This window comes from Littorina saxatilis, linkage group LG14 (assembly GCF_037325665.1).
Source record: "Littorina saxatilis isolate snail1 linkage group LG14, US_GU_Lsax_2.0, whole genome shotgun sequence".
NCBI lineage: Eukaryota > Metazoa > Mollusca > Gastropoda > Littorinimorpha > Littorinidae > Littorina > Littorina saxatilis.
In genome coordinates, this window is record NC_090258.1 from 31879722 (window position 1) to 31902034 (window position 22313).

Sequence of the window (22313 nt, forward strand, 5' to 3'; positions counted from 1 at the left end):
ACAGACATGCAGGCAAACAAACAGAGACATTTAAAAGTGTTACACCAACGTGGTGCGGACTGGATCCCTGACTTAGACAAGCAGGCAAAAGTTGATCATAGAAGCATCACCCGTCAACCAAGCATTCAACACACACGGGCAACCAACCACTTCAAACGGTATCGCCAATCTTGCATGCAGTCATAGTGATCTCCAATAACCACCGCCCCCACGGCATGAGCCCCCTGTCCTCGCATGTCCCCGATGACCCCGAGTATCACGAATCTCACCCGCAATACAGTGAAACCCCCCCTTTCCTCATAATTGTTTTTCCCTTGATAATTACCATTTTCACGTGTTTATTACTAATTTTCCCGGGAAAATTACTAATTTTCCCGGAATAATTACTAACTTTCACCTGTTAATTACTAATTTTTAGTTTTGGCTCACTTCCTGACGGATTGCTAGTGCCAAAACTAAAAATTAGTCATTTTCCCGTGAAAATTACTAATTATCCCGTGAAAATGAGTAACTAACGAGTGAAAACAGTAACTGACAGCGTTAATTAGTAATTATCACGTGATAATGGGTAACCCCAGGTTTTGGCACTAGTAAGCCGTCATACCATTCCAGAGGCGATTAATTGTCTCTGTCGACTCAAGGTACAACTTTGAGATTGTTTAACAAGATGGTGTTATTCACGGACGAAATTCTTCTTATTAATTTCTCACTGGTTTTGTTACATTTGTTTCCGGCAATCAGAACAGGTTCTCGTGAGATTAACTGAAAAATTGAAGATGTTATTGATGTGCCCGTGCGTGCACACAAATAGAATAGAATACAATACAATAACACAATGCAGTGCAGTGCAATGCAACGCAACCCAACACAACGCAACACAATACAACACAACACAACACAACACAACACAATACAATACAATTTCTCTTCCTTTTCACTTCCTCATTCTCAAGCTAAGAAAAAAAGGAAACATCGTTGACCAACTCTTTTTCAGTTGTAATCGCTAGCACCATGAAACTGTAAAAGATTGTGGAATAGTTTGATGCTAAGATGTGTACAGAATTGTTGAGAGAACGAACATGTTTTGGAGATGAAGTTTCATTCTTTGAAGGCCAGTGCAGTAGGCTTGGGTTTTGGTCGGTATTGAAAAACCGAATCATGATTTAGTTTGAATTGTGCGTCTAGGCTTTGGGCCACTTGGAAAGTGGTACTATGAACAGGCGAGATATTTCTTTGTTTAATTATTTTGTTCTGTCTGTTTAACTGCTTGTTTGATAGGGAGTGTTCTGGGATTGTGTCTGGTTGACTGATTGGTTGACTGTGTGAATTGGTTTCTTGGTTGTTTGGTTGATTCATTGCAATAAATTGATATTACGGCAGGAACATCATGGTCATCGTACCCTATAACTATCAACGCCTTTGTCAATTATGATCGAATCTCCCATGAAATCATGCAAGTTGGTCTTAAGTTTCAAGCCCCTGTGGTCGCTTTGCATGCATACACTCAGGGGTTACACTAATATGTCTAATCCGTTGTTCGCCCCCCTGAAGCGTGAAGCGGTGATCAGAGGAGAGATAGTGTTGAGTGTCGTCTGGTTGTTGGCGCGCTACTGTCGGGGCTTAACACATCAAAGCTGTCGCGTTACTTGGTAATGCTCTAATGTCCAAAGTTGAAGGTATTCTTATTGGCTTCAGTTGTGAGTGTCAAGTACATGGAGACAAGAGACATTGAAGAGGTTGGGAGGAGAACGACTCAATAATCAATACGGAAACGAGTCTAAGGTGACATCATTTTTCTCGTCTGAGACTGCCGGTGGTCACGTTTGGTGATACTAGTTCGTCCCCCCCGAGGGACCGTTCCGCTGTACACTGGCAGCCCGAGAGGAGAACAATGACGTCATCTTTGTCTCGGTTCTGTATTGAGTATTCGTTCGCTGAGAGAGACACAAACGCACAGACATACACGCGGGCTTTTTCTTCCTTTGAGAGTTCAAAACGTGTGTCTTTTGATCCTTCTACTCCTCCCCTCTCGTGCTCTTTGACTAGAAGTTTTCTGGAAATAACTCTGTCAAGATTATCAAGCGCTGTGGAAGAGTTGCGGGGCGCAACCTCGTGCAAACAGGAAACACTGGTCGACCAGCGATTGACGGACTCCCTTGTGTTTGTTTACAGTGTCCGCTCGATACGACCCCATTTGTTTTGAAAATATCCACATCAATTTGTTGCTGCAATGCCGGATTGCTTGTCCAGAATTCTGATATAGCCGATAACGTGTTTTACCTGAGGTTACGTGAGTTTCGCTTGAGGTCGATGTCACGTTACGGCAGGCCATCGCCAGTGCGATGCTTCGATGTGTAAATTGTTGAAAGAAAAAGGCATCATATCGATTGGACACTGCATTACATGCACATCGGTTATTTGCTGCTATCGTGGTTTTAACTGGCCGAGCACGTGTTCCTGTTTGTGAGCGAAAAACGGGGCACAACTCCTGCAAATCCTGACAGAATCCAGTATTCAGTATTATTACTATTTCTGCTACTACTTCCACTACTGGTCCAAGAACAGCAGCTACCACAACTAGTAGTAATACTACGACGACTATTAAAATTTGCTCCTGCTGCGAAGCTTCATTGACTCTTTCGATTATTCCTTTTTCGCTGATCACATAACTGTGACAATCCTTTCCACTGCAAGACAACTGTCACATACCACAACACTGATTACCGTTTCTTACACACTGCTAACTCCATATAAATTTCCTTCAATATTTCAAAAAGATTGTAATTCCGTCTGAATGATTTATGTTAATGAACAAGTGAATATGAGTAATGCCTTGTCGTCATTTCTAGTTTAGCGTCGTCTTGGTAAACCCGCTGTAAATCTGTAATATACTTGAACTTGATGACATTTAGAATACATACTTCATGCGTTTATCGATTCAGCTGTCAAAAATCCATCTTGGTTATGATGATGTGACGCAGTGTATACTTATCTTGATGTTTTCTTTCTCTGTGACAGTATGATAGAGAACAGTTTCTTATCCGAAGACTTTGGGACCTGCACAAGTCACCACGTGACCATATTGATGGTCTGATAGGTAAATGGGTATGACGTAGTTGTGTAGTGCGACATCAGTTGTAGTGTAGCTTTGACGTAGTTGCTGTGTGTAGAGAACATTCTCCCAACAAGCGGAATTTTCGTTGTAGCTTGGCTTGTTTTGTCTGCTTTGTGCAAATTTAACTGCTCATTACGCAGCAAATAAAAGCACAAGATTGCTTATTTGCCTTAATGTGCTTTTTTTGATTGTGGATTTTGTTTTTATTGTCACTCGGGAAACCCACAGACTTGCAAAGAGCACATTTTGTTTCGTGCGTATCATACACTTTTACACTTTTGCAAATATTGTCTTCCAATTATGTTCGAATGGTGGTTGAACTAGGATATTGCCGTGACTTGTGTAACGTTGTACGCTTTGTTTCATTGTTATTTCTGTATCATGTTGTTAAATGTTTAACAAGTTGATCGTTGTTGTTAAATGGATAATTATATTAAAGTCAAACGTGTTATTGTCCCACATCCTTTGTGGACAAACACATTAAACCAAAAACCCTATTACCCATTCACCTAATAAATTGTTAGTCGATCACTCGTGTACTGTCTTTGCTCTTTGAATATTTAGCGCACATTGTGGAAGGAACGTCTTCACATACAAAAACTAGCGAACAAGGAGAAGAAGAAGACACACACAAAAACGCATAGAGCCTAAATGAACCATTTTGTTTGGCAGTTAATTAAAAAAGCTTTTCTCTACAGTTTTTACTGCCAAAGGCTTTATTCAATCCGGCATTTCACCAAGACTGAGCTTATGCCTGTCAGCATTTATAAAATAAAATAAAAAATAAAAAAACTTAATTTATAATATTGACGTCCACAAAACAATGTAGAGCTCTAGGACAAAACATGCCAGGTTGTTTAGCGTAAACCGAGAGCCATAATCATACACGCGGAATCGGCTTAGAACCAAAGTCTTCACATGGGAGCTAAGAAGGACTGGGGAACGATACAGAGTTATCGCCCTTCCCTAGGTAGCTAATTATTGAGGATTAGGAGCGGTTAGACAAATGGAGGTGCGCCGGTGTTCTCGCATAAACGTTACGTGAGTGCAGTATAATTACGCAAAGGTTCTTGAGGCAGGTTGTTTGTCTTGTACATCACAAGTCTCTCCGTGGTTCTAAGCTGAACTGGTCAAGTTCTTGTATAGAATATAGTCAATTTTTGTGAAGATTTTAGTCAAGCAGTATATAAGAAATGTTAAGTCCTTTGTACTGGAAACTTACATTCTCCCAGTAAGGTCATATATTGTACTACGTTGCAAGCCCCTGGAGCAAATTTTTGATTAGTGCTTTTGTGAACAAGAAACAATTGACAAGTGGCTCTATCCCATCTCCCCCCTTTCCCCGTCGCGATATAACCTTCGTGGTTGAAAACGACGTTAAACACCAAATAAATAAAGAAAGAAAGAAAGAACTGGTCAAGTGAAATCTGCGTTGTCTGGTCTGTGAAGGTCCTTGGAATTCAACACACGGCCATATTCAAAATTAGATTGTTCTTGTCAGTTCTGCCGATTTTTGCCCAGCTCTCTGTGTGAACTTGGAGTTAAGGGAACTTTTCTTGTCAAGGAGAATATTATCAGCGGATACGATCTCTTTGTCTTTGGTGGGTTGTGTAAATGCTCTTACTTGCAGTATTCGTTTGGCCGAATAAGACATGGTTTCTTTTTACATTTGTTGGAACGAACCTATGACATCGGTCACACATCTGTCATCTTTTTTTGATTTCGATTACTTCGTCTGTTTCAGCCTAATTGTTTGGAGTTCAAAGCATTGTGAATCGGTCCAAGATTCATTGAAGACTTATTCACAGCAAAGATCCGTCCACTTCTGAACCAACGACTTTCTTAAGATACATTTCGTACTAGTGAGTAGGTCCTCCCATGATAAAGGTGTTTGCGCTTTGAATTAACACTTGCCAGTAATCATTTATTGCGTGTTCTTTCAGAAAATGTCGGGATCTTGCTTATTTCGGTTGATCAATGATAACATCTTTGAATCTTGTAACCACTCGAAGAATTGTAATCATTTTTTTCGTGTTCTTCCAGAAAATGTCGGCATCTTACTTATACCGGTTGATCAATGATAACATCTTTTAATCCTGTAACCACTTGAAGAATTGTATGGAGTAATATTTAAACCTTCTAAGTTTTAATATTTAACACGTGTTCGATGTGAGCTAGGGTTGTGGTGTTTACACGTGTATCAAGTAACAAACCACTCCTAATGCTTTGGTTACCTTCAGATTTGTATACTAAACCTTCTATTTTGTTTTCGTTATTAATTGTGTACAATTAACTGTGTACAAAATAATGTTTCTCCCTGTGCATAATTTTGTAACTCACACCTAACACCATCTTCTCTAAGCTAACAGTGGTGGTTTGGCTATAACGTATAAGGGTGCTACTTTATGATTTTCTTTGGTGATAGTGACAGAGGAAAGTTAGGATGACGGTTTAGAGGAAATATTGTGTTTGTCATGGCTGTGCTTTATTCAGGCTAGTAATTACTTTAAAATGTTATTCAGCTCGCAACACATGTTCTTCCCAACCTAATGATGGCAATGTAACGGACAGAGTTTAAGTTTAAGTTGAAGATCAGGGAATGCTTGCAATGCAATACAGAGTTGATGTTACAATAAGTAAAGATTGAATATTGAATTCAATATAGTTTTACATGAAAGTGTTTCGCTTTAAGCGGCTTGCAGTGTGATTTTAGTGCATACATTTGGCGGCTTCTGCAAATATGTGCTTTTTGACCATAAGACAAACTTAGAGATCTCCCTTTTTTGGTTGCATTTACATAACATTATTTTTTGCAACATTTTTTTTTAAAGAATTCACGTTGCCAAATGTTTTTGGATCATGTGAAAAAACGAAACGATTTTTATGTTTTAGATAAACATACCCTGTTGCTTTAAACCTGCCTTCAGAGATCTTTTCCATGTCTATTAATTTTCAAAGAAAAGTACAGTCTTATTTTTTAAGTAGCTTACGTATATATTAGAATTTTTTATGTTGATTGGTTTAGTAATTCGCCATTTTACATAGATAACAGTGCTGTCGATTTATTTTATTTTTTATCTTAATGACCAGAAGAGTTTGTTTGCAGTGACGCGTATGGCTCACTTTGTTTGCACCTGTCTAGAGCTTCTTGTCATTTAAAACCCTGTTAATTTTTGTTGTGCTTTTTTCTTTTTTGTGGGTTCTCAGACCAGGCGGCTCTTTGTACTCTTTGTTTCTATTACTTTGGCTTGGATTGAGAGTTGTTTGTATCTCGTGACTCGCTAACGTTAATTAACTTTGTTTTTTCGTCATACTATAATAGACACTTTTTTCCTGTACTTCAATACAATTTCAATGTTATTTGAACGATTTTAACGGGAAAGTCTTGACAACAATAATGTGGTTTTTATACGAGAGAAATATATTTATTATGAAATTAAATCTCGGAGCAACTGATATTTGCGTATCACCAGTAACATTTCTTACTATTGTGCTTTCGGATCATGTATAGCATTTTCATGTTCGCGGGTGTGTGTTGATTTGCTTTGGGGTAGTTGGTTTTTTTGGGGGGAGGGGTCGTTTTGGCCTTTGGTGTATAGCGAACTCATATATTGAAGCCCTGATGTAGAGAGTAATCATACAATTGCAAAGAAATGCTGAATGCAAAAAAAAGTGGTTTGTACAGGGTGGGCATTGACGTATTTCATCACGAGAAGTGGAAATCTACACAAAACACGTCTATTAAATATTAATTAACTGATTATTAATTCTTACGAAGTATTATTGCAAGCCAGAGCTTGGCGTTAATAACGGCAGCTTCGTTTAAAAACTCTCGATTGTTACGTTCATTTTGTATAACACAATGTGACTGGTCGAAGTGTATGTACATGTTAGTAATTCCAACAAACAACGGTACTTAACATTTTTCATGTGTGACGTAACCCTTGCCTCATCAGGAACACCACGTGACTACAGCATCTTCGAGAAAATGCTGCAAGAAGGACAACTCCGCCAGGACTTTCGGTACCAGGGATTCCCGAACCAGTCCATGCAGAGTCCTCGTCAGCCCATCACAGCTCCCATATCGGACTCATCCGCCGACAAGAGACGAAATGAGGAAAACTTTATGAAATACTTTGGCAAGTCCTCCATTTTCGACCCAGGTAATACAACAGAATGAGAAAAGCTTGATCTGGAATATGGACAAAACAGGGATGTTGTGAGGATTTTCCTGTGGTGGTTTTCTTCCTGAGCTAACACCGTCTGTGTCCGTTCTTGCTTTTTCCTCTTTGTGAGTTTTTTTCTGTGGAACTGAAGACTGAAGAGTTTGGCTCGGTTGTATTTGTAGTGTGTTGTTGATTTTCTGTTTGAGGTGATGTGATTTGGTTGGTTTGGGCTTGATTTGAGCATTACACATGACCAGAGACACGTACGAGGAAAACGCAATTGTTCGTCTTTTTTTGTTGTTGCTTATTTTGTTTAATTTTTAAAATTTTGTTTTACCCCTTTTATCGACAGTATTTTAAAACCCTCTGTTCCTCTTCATTAGAACATTCTTTGGACAAAACTGTTCACCCTAGTAACTAAGAAAGCATGTGTGTAACCTGCACAAATTGCATGTCTTTCAGTCAATGGCACCCTATCTCTGCCTTTAACTTCAGTACTCTTCCATGTGTACACTCAATTATCTGTCATCAAATTGACTGGGTAGAGAAGAGAAAAACAGCAACGTTTGCTTTGTCTTCTTCTTCTTCTTCTGTGTTCGTGGGCTGAAACTCCCACGTACACTACGTGTTTTTTGCACGAGTAGAATTTTACGTGTATGGCCGTTTTTACCCCGCCATTTAGGCAGCCATACGCCGCTTTCGGGGGAAGCATGCTGGGTATTTTCTTGTTTCTATAACCCACCGAACTCTGACATGGATTACAGGATCTTTTTCGTGCGCACTTGGTCTTGTGCTTGCGTGTACACACGGTGTTCGGACACCGAGGAGAGTCTGCACACAAAAATAAATCTCTCGCCGAACGTGGGGACGAACTCACGCTGACAGCGGCCAACTGGATACAAATCCAGCGCGCTACCGACTGAGCTATATCCCCGCCCGTTTGCTTTGTCTGAATAGAGGCTTGGGTTTAGCTGCACAGTTTGCAGTATTTCGTCTTCTGATACTCTTTCTCTTTACTTGTTTCTAAACTCTCCACAAGTTTACGTTTATGTTCTTTTGGTCTTCGTTGTTGTGGTTCTCATTTCTCATTTGGATTTGTTTGTCATTTGCAATCCTTTTTATATTTAGTCAAGTTTTGACTAAATATTTTAACATCGAGGGGGAATCGAAACGAGGGTCGTGGTGTATGTGCGTGCGTGTGTGCGTGCGTGTGTGTGTGTGTGTGTGTGTGTGTGTGTAGAGCGATTCAGACTAAACTACTGGACCGATCTTTATAAAATTTGACATGAGAGTTCCTGGGTATGAAATCCCCGAACGTTTTTTTCATTTTTTTGATAAATGTCTTTGATGACGTCATATCCGGCTTTTCGTGAAAGTTGAGGCGGCACTGTCACGCCCTCATTTTTCAACCAAATTGGTTCAAATTTTGGTCAAGTAATCTTCGACGAAGCCCGGGGTTCGGTATTGCATTTCAGCTTGGTGGCTTAAAAATTAATAAATGACTTTGGTCATTAAAAATCGGAAAATTGTAAACAAAAAATGAAAATTTATAAAACGATCCAAATTTACGTTTATCTTATTTTCCATCATTTGCTGATTCCAAAAACATATAAATATGTTATATTCGGATTAAAAACAAGCTCTGAAAATTAAATATATAAAAATTATTATCAAAATTAAATTGTCCAAATCAATTTAAAAACACTTTCATCTTATTCCTTGTCGGTTCCTGATTCCAAAAACATATAGATATGATATGTTTGGATTAAAAACACGCTCAGAAAGTTAAAACAAAGAGAGGTACAGAAAAGCGTGCTATCCTTCTTAGCGCAACTACTATCCCGCTCTTCTTGTCAATTTCACTGCCTTTGCCATGAGCGGTGGCCGGACGATGCTACGAGTAAAATGGCATTGCGTTCAGTTTCATTCTGTGAGTTCGACAGCTACTTGACTAAATATTGTATTTTCGCCTTACGCGACTTGTTTTAAAGGTATGGTGAACCAACCAATCTTATTAGTGCTACTTTATGGGGAATTTAATTCTTGATTATTTTAATAACAAATAATCAATTAAATGTGTGTGTGCTTTCTCAAAAGTTATGCAAAGTGTATTGCTGAATACGAGTGAATGTCTGTAACAGTATAGATGTACATTTAAGCTGAAGTACACATTTTAAGTGAAGTCTCAAGCGCAAAGCAACGTGAGAAGAAAAGAAAACAGAATTGCGTTTTACCTATTAGTATTAGAAGGTATTTTACAACACAGTAAGAACTATCTTTTTCTTTGGTTTTAGTGTTAGACAAAAAGATTTTTGGCTCACGTAAATGTAGCCTATGCGATCGTAACTTTGTCTGTCTGTGCGTGCGTATGTGCGTGCGTGTGTATGTCTGTGGTAGAAACTTTAACATTTCGTCATTTGAAGACGTCACATTATGACGTAAGAGGGTTAGACGTCACGCGAAGGAATTACTGAAAGTCTCGGTCATTGTTATTTTGGGCGGGCCGAGACTAGTTGGCAGTCGTGTGCAGACAGACAGATCTAGATCTAGTGTCTCGCTTTCTTGCACAGTGTCACCTATGCTTACTGTGTGTGTGTGTGTGTGTGTGTGCGTGTGTGCGTGTGTGTGTGTGTGTATGTGTGTATGTGTGACGGAGTGATTGAGTTTGTGTTACTGTTTGTCGATTTCTTACGTGAGCCGTGAAGGCTTCGCCTCTTGTTTTTAACCTTCGCCGGCACTCGTGGGTCCGTGCGGACCCAGAAGGGTGTTTGATTGCAAATATCTTTTAAACGAGTTGGAATTTTTTAATGAGCTTTTAGAAATGCCTCAGACACCTAACAAGCTATCATCTCCTAAAAGCTCATTAAATTTCAGTGATAATTAATTAATTAATTAATGGTCAAATTTAGACTACACACGGAAGCATTCGTGGGGACGTGCGGACCCATACTTCTCAAAGAAGGAAAAGCGTGTATACCCTTCCGAGGCACTCGTGGGTCCGTGCGGACCCAGAAGGGTGTTTGATTGCAAATATCTCTTAAACGAATGGATTTTTTTAATGAGCTTTTAGAAATGCCTCAGACACCTACAAAGCTTTCATCTCCTAAAAGCTCATTAAATTTCAGTGATAATTAATTAATTAATTAATTAATGGTCAAATTTAGACTACACACGGAAGCATTCGTGGGGACGTGCGGACCCATACTTCTCAAAGAAGGAAAAGCGTGTATACCCTTCCGAGGCACTCGTGGGTCCATGCGGACCCATACTTCTCAAAGAAGGACAATTGTGCAAACCCTTCCGTGGCACTCGTGGGGCCATGCAGACCCATAATATTTTACCAAATACCGTGTGTAGTCTAAATTTGACCATTAATTAATTAATTAATTATCACTGAAATTTAATGAGCTTTTAGGAGATGATAGCTTTTTAGGTGTCTGAGGCATTTCTAAAAGCTCATTAAAAAATTCCAACTCGTTTAAGAGATATTTGCATCAAACACCCTTCTGTGTCCGCACGGACCCACGAGTGCCACGGAAGGATATGCATATTTTTCTTTCTTTGAGAAGCATGGGTCTGCACGGCCCCACGAGTGCCACGGAAGGATATGCATATTTTTCTTTCTTTGAGAAGCATGGGTCTGCACGGCCCCACGAGTGCCACGGAAGGATATGCACATTTTTCCTTCTTTGAGAAGCATGGGTCTGCACGGCCCCACGAGTGCCACGGAAGGATATGCACATTTTTCCTTCTTTGAGAAGCATGGGTCTGCACGGCCCCACGAATGCGTCCGTGTGTAGTCGATAACGAGTGCCGGCGAAGGTTAAATGTGGTGCATGTATGAAAAAGCTGCAGGCATGTTTGTGTCTGTTCAGCCCACCATCACAACTGGAAACCGACTGAAGGTAGACAGTCACAGTTTGTTCTTTTTGTGCTATTCTCTTGCCACCTTTGCTTACCTGTTCATGGTGGTTTTACCCCCACCCCCCCCCCCCCCCCTCTGTATTTCCATGGTTACATGCTGCTTCTTGTTTAAAACTTAACAGTGTTTTTCTCCATCTGCAATTTTGTTAAATGTACTAACGTTTTGTTTAAATAATACCATTTTCTAATTAGGTGACGTCAATCCTATTTGTTCCTCTGTCATTTTGTTCAGTTTTCGGGGATTTTGCTTCGCCTAGCTTTTTTGTGCAAAACCATCTTCTTTTCTGCCATCTGCAGATGAGCAATACTTTCACCACTAAATTGCTATTTTTCTGTTAAAAATCCTGAATTACACCGGGTTGGTTTTTTTGCTCTGTATTTCTGTAGTTATGCTGATGCGATTATTTGCTAACCCTGATACAAATAAAATTTTTGAAACAATTTTTTCTTGTTATATGAGTTGCATTTCTCGGACTAAGTTTCTTTCATACGCTCTTCATATTCGAGGAGTGAGAGAAAGCAATGGTGAACATTGTGGCAGATGGTAGTCTGAAATAGTATCTTCTATGGGCTTACGCTCATGAGGTTGTTAATACGCTGAGAATATGGGATTACCCTCAGCGGCTTGTTTATATATATACAATGGGCTTCAATAATTGACAAAGCGCTATAGGTTGATAGCTCAGCTTTATTCGTAAACCATTTTTTATCCCATGATACTTTATGAGCATCCTGACCTCAGGTCAAAATGAGTTCGGCTCATTCTCTCCCTGACAGGATGCCTTGAGTTTCCTTGTCTGGCAAGGAAACCGAATTTTTTTTTTACATATTTAGATCTTTTCGTAATGTGTTATGGATATAAGCAGATTCGCGATCGTCGATAATGATTTTTCATGGTGTTGTGTAATTTTTAAATTACAAAGGAATTGATATGTAAGACAGTTTTAAGCGAGCTTTTTTTCGCGGCTGTATTTACTGTGCAAACAACAAAAGTGTCACGTAATAATCAACCGTTTGGTTTCAGCGCTCGCTGGAGCAGACGATTTTTTGACAGTAATGCAACCATATATTACGATCTCCTTCCGGCAGCAGTCCCACAATTTCGACTTGTTTTGACCTTTGAACGATGTCTTTATCATAACTGTGAAGAACAGAACGGAGATCACTGTCGAAGTCGGCCAATCTGCTATCATTTTCGTCTCGCGAACACTGCTCGAGAGCAACATATGGGAGATAACTCTGTATTCTTGGTTTGATACATTCGCGTAGGACTTTAGCGTCCGATCAGAGAGATAACTGGCGATAGCCGTTGAGCGAACTTTATGAGTATATATGTACTAAAATCAATAAGAAAAGTGTAGCGGGGTTTCTTTTGATTTTAACATCTGGAACCTTTGTTTTAAAAGTATTGCTTTAAACGCAGGGTTACGAGGGTATAACTCAAAATATTTTGGATCAATTGGAGAACAAACCTTTAGTTTCTAGCTGTTAACTAAAGGAATTGAATGAAGGAACGTTACCTTGAGTTCTGCGTGAGCCACTGTAAAATATAAATTTGAAAGTCATTTCACAGACGCAAAGACGAAGGAACAGTGTTGAATTCTCTGCCGATCTCTTTGTATTATACGTTTGTTGAATGGAATAAGACAGAAACAGTGAATTAGTGCTAATGTTAGATAGCCGAGACATTCTTATAGTATTTGTTGCGAGTTGCAGCGATACTTTCTTGCGTTGAATGTCCCTACCCAGACCTAAACTATGTGTTGATGTACTTGAATGCCTTCATCAAAGTGTCCATTTTTTCTTTATTTCTTTTCTTCTTTTTTTAATGTCTTTTTTTTTAAGCTTTGCACTTCTTTGCTTCCCGCGTCATATTGGACACCTTGAACTCATCATGATCGATTCTTTCCAAGCTCTTATACATATATGGTTTTCCAGTGTTGTTACTAAAAAATCGGTAAGCGAAGTTTGAAAGAAACAAATAGAGAAAGTGACTCTTTCAACTGTTATTTGATCTGGACACGCATGGACGCACCACTTAAAACAGATTCAGATGTTTTGTACTGTTCTGTCATGCATGACAATCATAGTTTTCTCGCTTGACTGGCAGGATAGATCAAGACCCAGTATATTAGATATCGATTGGTCGTTGTAGAATGACGATCGACCTGTCAGGTGTAATTACGGGTCCTATACTACATTGCTTTCTAAGCTTGTTGTTGCTTTGTTGTCAATGGATCAAGGCTGTCAAAATGTGAAACTCGTGTGGGGTTGTTTTCCCGATTTAAGGACTTGATGTTGGTACATCTCGGTATTGTTTGGCGGCTTTATTTCATGCGAGAGGGAATGAAGCAAAGCCAAAGATTGAAAATCCAGAAAACAACAACAACAGTATATATATATAGGATAAAAGGTGAAATTACACCAAACGTTATCAGCATTCACATGCATACGTTGACCACGAATAGAAGACAGAAAACTTCTTCACCACGAGAATTCAATATACTGTATGAGTAGTCCCGGAATTACACATATCACTCCAGCAATAGTTTAAAAACCAAAGCGGAAATACGATGACAATGTGAACAAAAGGTTAACAGAAATGAGAAGAAAAAGAACAAAATTGCGAGAACTTTGGTCAAAATTCACAATCTAAGAAGATCTTTGGTCAAAGCACACAATTCAACGAGATTTGGTTTGACGTCTCACAATATAATGTCCAATCCGTACACTGGCCAAGGCGTATAGGAAAAATCGATGAATCGATCTTAGGATATCTGTTTCACAGGCCAGTTGATATATATGATGGTCAAACTAAGCGTAAACGACTGTATCGACGTACGCATTAGCTTCGACAAAAAAGTCACGACAGTATGTCATAAAAAAAAAGGTTTCTATACAAATAACAAATCTGAGATCAAATAACTAAGCGCTGCAGACACGTAGCAGTAATAGTGGCAATATAGCACACTCAGTCTCCGATGGCCGAGGATTTTGTGGCAAGTACTGAAACAACTTAATTGAAATATCGGCTTGACCCTGTGAGGATAAAAAGGAATATAATCGCTCACTTTAAATAAATAAATACATACGTACATAAATAAATAAATAAATACATTATAAACATGTATTTTCAAAGCAAGAAGCTCACCCTCATTAACATTTATGTGATTTACTATATTAAAGGCACAGTAAGCCTCCCGTAAACCATCACAGATACTGTCAGGCTTTTACACACAGTACAAACACCCTTTCATTTAAACACTCACCGCTTGAGAACATCCTAGGTGCCCTCCGTAAAGAGCGAGCAATTGTCAAAGAATTTATTTTTGCGTGGTTTATTTTACCCCTGAGCCATCGTGAACCCGTGTGATCCAGTTTCCCTTTTTCACAATGCAGTCGTCAGTTAGTCATTTGAATGCGACTCGCTGTGAGCTTATCTGCAATGGCACGTTATTATGTACCTCTGACTATGCACGAAACAAACGGCTGTGGTTCACAAGAACTCTCGCGATGGCTTTTGACTGTTCAGAGGAACTGGCGATAGACATAAACCGTCGTCTGCTACGAGAACCACGACCTTGCGTGACCCTGCTTCCGGGCTTTTCTTTTTTCAAACTTTCAAAACTTCGAATTGTGCTGATCTTGTCTTGATGAAAAAAGAATTATTTTATGATTTAAGAATGTTTGTGTAACAAGCTGTCAATTTATTATTTAGATTTTAAAAGTTAGGTCTAGCGCCAAAACGCACCATGGTCCGATTGTCTCTGACACAATCCGCAAAATTAATTCTTTGAAAATTGCTCGCTCTTTACGTAGGGCACCTAGGATGTTCCCGTTTGGTGAGCGTTCAAATGGAAGGGTGTTTGTACTGTGTGTAAAAGCCTGACAGTATCTGTGATGGTTTACGGGAGGCGCACTGTGCCTTTAAATAAATTAAATTAGGTTCTTCGCTTGAACCACCAAAAGTCCCAATACAACAGAAAATTAGATTCTAATTTAGAACAAAAAGAATGAAACAGTACTGCAAAAACAAGGAGACAGAAAAAGAAAGAAGAAAAAAGGAAGAAGAAAAGAAAGAGGACATGATTCTCAGCAACACACAAAGTGGTCTATCGAACGGGTCATTTAGACGTGATCGACCTTTTCTGTTAGACTCTTGGCGAAGGCGAGTCACATAATACAGTAAGTGCTACCTGTGGTTAACTTTGAGACAAACGTTTACTAATTGATTTGTTGTCCAGGGCGACCGGACTTTTCCGGTCGCAGTCACGAAGCTCGCCAGACTTGATGGCTTGATAAGGAGCGGCTTAAACTCAAGTCCCTAACAAGACGCGGACTTGAGACGTCAACGGAACTGAGATTCGAGCACTGTGCTAAGACATGTGACCTTAGAGCTTCAAACTCAAACTCAAACTCAAATTTTATTGGCTTCAATTTTCACAGAAGAATTTGTCTTGCGGTTGGGAGAAAGTAAGAGTATAACATATAAAAACAGCATTCATATCACATTTCATGTATCACACACAGTAATCACTAGTATAAGCCTACAATTATCACATTTGTACCTGTATCATACATGCAAATAAATAGTATCACATTTCCACGTATCACACACAATATATACATTACATAACATACAGCAAGCTTCCATCTCCCGCCCCCCCCCCCCCCCCTCCCACACATACATATCCTCGCACGTGCGTCGACTCCATACAAATAACATCATCAGTCCATTAACTAAAATGCACAATGACTAGTAGTGGGTACATGATACTTAATACGTGCTCAACTAGACCTGCTAACTAAAATAATAACAGAAACAAAAACAAGGACTGGGCACAACATTTACACGTGTGTGACCTACTTACATCAAGTGCCTGTGATCTATAAATAACAATGATTGCGTTTAAAGTAAAACATGAATAATAACATGAACATGTTGGTTCAAGTACAGTGGAACCCCCATTTTAATTACTTCAATTAAGAATTTCCTCTTTCTAAAGACTTTGCTTTTCCAGTTATTGTTTTTGTTTGCTCGTTGATTTGCTTTATAAATGTACATTCTTTAATTTAAGACTCTCCTTTTTAAGACCTGACTTCCTAAAGTTTTGAAGTTCTCAAACAGTGGGGGGAGGGAGGGTCCACTGTAGCACATACTTGCTTGTATACCTTCCGACGAAGAAGCGGGCATCCAGAGTAGTTCGCGTATAAACAGTAATATCTAGCATGCGTTTATGTACTTTTATGTACGTATGAGCATGTCAAGTATACATGTACATGTAACGCCGACCTCACTTGGTGTCTTCTTTAGACTATCAAAGACGCGCGTGCTTTGAGGCTGTCATTACTTGAGCCCGAAGTTGACTTCGCGAAGTCCTTTTACCGAAAATTCAGTGCCAAAGCTTCGTGCAGCGAGCTTCGTGAAGTAGACTTCGCCCAATCAATACAAGCTTTACATGAGCTCTGCTGGACGTGGGAAAGTTGCCGTCTCGCTCGGGTTATGATCTGAAACTGCCTTAGGCGGGTTGCATGTCACGCATACCGCAGGGTGTGGGTCTCTTATGGTCTCCAGTGGGAGGAGTGCCTGATTGGGAACCGGGCAGACTGTCGTTGTGCTGGACTGACGGGAGGAAGCTAGGCTGCGAGTGTTAGTCAACTGAGACTATAATCCTTAGTTCTGTGCGAAATCCAGTGTCTTCCCCGCTGTGGCAATTTTTTCTCACTGTGAGTATTAGATTTTGGAGGGGAATTTTTTAGGGGTGTTCATTTTGACGAGTTTTGTCAGATCTTTCAGCATTGTCGGTAAAGAGAACGAGAAGATTTGGTATCCAGGTGTGTGTTTCTTTTCCCAGTACACCAAACTATGTGTGTCTAGTGCTCCTCATCAGGTAACATCGGAGGTGCAGTATCTCGCAGTGCCAAACATCACGTACAGATAGCCGAGTCGAGAGGTATGAAATCCTAAAGAATGTTGTCTAGGAGATATAAACAAAAATTGTCTTCATGATATGTGGAGCCTGTCTGCTGAGTGCAAAGCCACAACAAAACACATGGTGTTTTTGTTTTTTTAAGGAAGCAAAGGGTAATTGATAGACACTGACATGTCTGACTACGTTCTACGTTCATTTCAACGGATCAATTACTGACTGTAACATTCACTCGCAAGTTGTAGCCAGTATCCCTTACATTTTCAGCCGGAGGTATATGCATAAATATTCCTTGTTTTTTTCTTCTTTTTTTCTCTCCTGGAAGTATGATACGAGAAAACATTCTGCAGAAGTTGAACACTGTAACCTAAAGTCAGTTTGGCTGCATAACTTTTCTCCCCCCCCCCCCCCCCCTTTCTCAAAAAAAGTAAAAAATCAAATATGCCTAGTTGTGTAGCGTAGACATTATACTAAACGTATAACACCCCCCCCCCCCCACCCAACAAACACACCATAAAAACGCCCACACTAAAATAACAGTGTAATGTGGCCATGAGTCTAAACGTGTTTGTGTAAATGTCTTATCATCGAACACAAAGCCAGTGTTGAGTATTACTATACATGTATTACAAGTATAAATATACGAGCAAAATCACTACCGCGCCAGGTGGTTTCCATGTAAAATAAAATTGTTTCACTGGAAAATCAATACAGGTCAAATACGACTTCACATTGAGTTAGCTTGCAATCGTTGCATGACATAACAGGAGGAAAAGGCAAAAATAAACAAACAATTCGTTTGAAAATCAATACAGGTGAAAATGTGCGACTCCCAATTGAGGTGGCTTGCAATCGTTGCCTGACATAACGCTGAGGAGGAATGGGAAAATGGTGATGGCTTATTTACGTGTGTAGCCAAGGTAGTGTATGTAATGGTATAGCTGTACGTGTACCTTACAGAACGACGCAGACCGACGATCACATCGTACAGAATCATGGGCTATGTACGTGTGTAGCCAAGGTAGTGGGTGTAATGCTATGGCTGTACATGCACCTTACAGAACGACGCAGACCGACGATAGCTTCGTACAGAAACATGGGCAGTCCAGCCGGTAACTGGACGATGGGACAAGGTAAAAAGTCTGAGATCTTCATATATGACTTAAAACACCATGCAGCAACATTGCCCGAAACTAGCTGAGTATAACCGTGTCTATGCTAGAATGCAATTCGCCACGTGTTGCATGCAGTGGGACAGATTGTGTAAATTCAGGGATACGTACCAGGATTTATTTTCTTCCGCAAATGTAAAAGTGTCCACAATTTTCGGAAGTTTAAATCCTGAAAGTCCCCTCTGACCGCCATGAGAAAAAAAAATCGGAACATCTGCTGATATGAAGTCAACATTTTCGGCGACGTGGAAGAAGTTTTAGTATTTTGCTGATTGCCGACGCCAGCCCACATCCCTGGAATGCATCTACATGTCTTACACGATGCAATGTACAGCTAGTTCAGTGCAATCAACTTTGCTGTATGGTGTAACAAGCGCCTTCCGCTCTCCTACTGCACGAGCGTTGAATGGATATAATACCAGACTGCACTGATCTCCGAGTCCTCTGATGCCTTCCTCGTGTCTTCAAACTCTGGTTTACTGCTTGCATATATGATTTTTTTTATTTTTTTATTTAAAAAAAATCATTTATTAACTTATTTTATTTACATATTAACTTATTTCTTCATTTATATATTTATGGATTTTTTTTTTCTTTTTCGGATATGGCCTTTTTGTTGAATGGTAACAGACTACACTGACCGTTTCTCTAATGTTTACGTCTTATCTTCTAACAGTGGTAATACTGGTTGTGTGCGATTCTGGAGAGACAAGGCTTATTGGACTTAACAACAAGTTATCCTTAATTTAGGACTGGGTGGCCGAGTGGTAACGCACTTGCGCTCGGAAGCGAGAGGTTGCGAGTTCGACCCTGGGTCAGGGCGTTAGCAATTTTCTCCCCCCTTTCCTAACCTAGGTGGTGGGTTCAAGTGCTAGTCTTTCGGATGAGACGAAAAACCGAGGTCCCTTCGTGTACACCACATTGGGGTGTGCACGTTAAAGATCCCACGATTGACAAAAGGGTCTTTCCTGGCAAAATTGTAAAGGCATAGATAAAAATGTCCGCCAAAATACCCGTGTGACTTGGAATAATAGGCCGTGAAAAGTAGGATATGCGCCAAAATGGCTGCGATCTGCTGGCCGATGTGAATGCGTGATGTATTGTGTAAAAAAAATTCCATCTCACACGGCATAAATAAATCCCTGCGCCTTGAATATGTGCGCGATATAAATTGCATAAAAAAAATAAAAAAAAATAAATCCCTGCGCTTAGAACTGTACCCACGGAATACGCGCGATATAAGCCTCATATTGATTGATTGATTAATTTGCCTTTTTTTGGGTTTTTTGTTGGCTGGTAAATTAACTAATGGATGATTGTGGTTCTGAGTATATTTTTTGATTGAATGTATAATTCGGCATTCTTCGATGGGTTTTGACTTTGTCCTTATAACATTGTTTATTTGTCATTCTATTTATTGCTTTTCTTCCTATCCGCTCTATGCTCAATGTTTTCCCGACCATGTATCATTATTACCTTCCTTCTCTTACAAGTTTGATGTTCTCTTGATTCTGTCAACAGCGCATGTGCATAAGAACAAAGTGATTCCTTTGCACCAAAGTGTTTTCCTCTTTATATAAAAGAGGTGTTTCTCTGGTAACTGTCAACAATTCCTGTGTATTACGCTGTCTATTTATTTGTTTATTTATTTATTTCAGAGTACTTTTACGCGGGAATAACATATTCGATATTTGCTGTGCTATGCTATGCTAACTTGGTTTTTCTGTCCCCAGAACTGGTGTCTGTTTGGGACATGACGTGGTTATATGCTGGGTGGGACATGACGTGGTTATATGCTAGGTGGGACATGACGTGGTTATATGCTGGGTGGGACATGACGTGGTTATATGCTAGGTGGGACATGACGTGGTTATATGCTGGGTGGGACATAACGTGGTTATATGCTGGGTGGGACATGACGTGGTTATATGCTAGGTGGGACATGACGTGGTTATATGCTAGGTGGGACATGACGTGGTTATATGCTAGGTGGGACATAATGTGGTTATATGCTGGGTGGGACATGACGTGGTTATATGCTGGGTGGGACATAACGTGGTTATATGCTAGGTGGGACATAACGTGGTTATATGCTAGGTGGGACATGACGTGGTTATATGCTAGGTGGGACATGACGTGGTTATATGCTAGGTGGGACATGACGTAGTTATATGCTAGGTGGGACATGACGTGGTTATATGCTAGGTGGGACATGACGTGGTTATATGCTAGGTGGGACATGACGTGGTTATATGCTAGGTGGGACATGACGTGGTTATATGCTAGGTGGGACATGACGTGGTTATATGCTAGGTGGGACATGACGTGGTTATATGCTAGGTGGGACATGACGTGGTTATATGCTAGGTGGGACATGACGTGGTTTTATGCTAGGTGGGACATGACGTGGTTATATGCTAGGTGGGACATGACGTGGTTATATGCTAGGTGGGACATGACGTGGTTATATGCTAGGTGGGACATGACGTGGTTATATGCTAGGTGGGACATGACGTGGTTATATGCTAGGTGGGACATGACGTGGTTATATGCTAGGTGGGACATGACGTGGTTATATGCTAGGTGGGACATGACGTGGTTATATGCTAGGTGGGACATGACGTGGTTATATGCTAGGTGGGACATGACGTGGTTATATGCTAGGTGGGACATGACGTGGTTATATGCTAGGTGGGACATGACGTGGTTATATGCTAGGTGGGACATGACGTGGTTATATGCTAGGTGGGACATGACGTGGTTATATGCTAGGTGGGACATGACGTGGTTATATGCTAGGTGGGACATGACGTGGTTATATGCTAGGTGGGACATGACGTGGTTATATGCTAGGTGGGACATGACGTGGTTATATGCTAGGTGGGACATGACGTGGTTATATGCTAGGTGGGACATGACGTGGTTATATGCTAGGTGGGACATGACGTGGTTATATGCTAGGTGGGACATGACGTGGTTATATGCTAGGTGGGACATGACGTGGTTATATGCTAGGTGGGACATGACGTGGTTATATGCTAGGTGGGACATGACGTGGTTTTATGCTAGGTGGGACATGGCGTGGTGGTTATATGCTAGGTGGGACATGACGTGGTTATATGCTAGGTGGGACATGGCGTGGTGGTTATATGCTAGGTGGGACATGACGTGGTGGTTATATGCTAGGTGGGACATGGCGTGGTGGTTATATGCTAGGTGGGACATGACGTGGTGGTTATATGCTAGGTGGGACATGGCGTGGTTATATGCTAGGTGGGACATGGCGTGGTGGTTATATGCTAGGTGGGACATGACGTGGTGGTTATATGCTAGGTGGGACATGACGTGGTGGTTATATGCTAGGTGGGACATGGCGTGGTGGTTATATGCTAGGTGGGACATGACGTGGTGGTTATATGCTAGGTGGGACATGGCGTGGTTATATGCTAGGTGGGACATGACGTGGTGGTTATATGCTAGGTGGGACATGGCGTGGTTATATGCTAGGTGGGACATGACGTGGTGGTTATATGCTAGGTGGGACATGGCGTGGTTATATGCTAGGTGGGACATGACGTGGTGGTTATATGCTAGGTGGGACATGACGTGGTGGTTATATGCTAGGTGGGACATGACGTGGTGGTTATATGCTAGGTGGGACATGACGTGGTGGTTATATGCTAGGTGGGACATGACGTGGTGGTTATATGCTAGGTGGGACATGACGTGGTGGTTATATGCTAGGTGGGACATGACGTGGTTATATGCTAGGTGGGACATGGCGTGGTTATATGCTAGGTGGGACATGACGTGGTGGTTATATGCTAGGTGGGACATGGCGTGGTTATATGCTAGGTGGGACATGACGTGGTGGTTATATGCTAGGTGGGACATGACGTGGTGGTTATATGCTAGGTGGGACATGGCGTGGTTATATGCTAGGTGGGACATGACGTGGTGGTTATATGCTAGGTGGGACATGGCGTGGTTATATGCTAGGTGGGAC

General features: G+C 40.6%; 1 protein-coding gene across 11 annotated transcripts in view; it reads left to right on the plus strand.

The window, feature by feature from the left end:
* Positions 1-22313, plus strand: part of LOC138947574 (uncharacterized) — an 85374-nt gene that overhangs the window by 15840 nt on the left and 47221 nt on the right. For 6 of the 11 annotated variants that reach the window (XM_070319061.1, XM_070319071.1, XM_070319065.1 and 3 more), the window contains exons 2-4: positions 3019-3097; positions 7072-7278; positions 11157-11186. The exons of 1 other annotated variant lie outside the window; for it this stretch is intronic. In XM_070319061.1, the coding sequence (XP_070175162.1) occupies positions 3019-3097; positions 7072-7278; positions 11157-11186 (316 nt within the window). Of the gene's footprint in view, positions 1-3018; positions 3098-4859; positions 4978-7071; positions 7279-11156; positions 11187-22313 lie in introns of all 11 variants that reach the window. 4 more of the 11 variants (XM_070319069.1, XM_070319066.1, XM_070319064.1 and 1 more) reach the window with 3 other exon arrangements.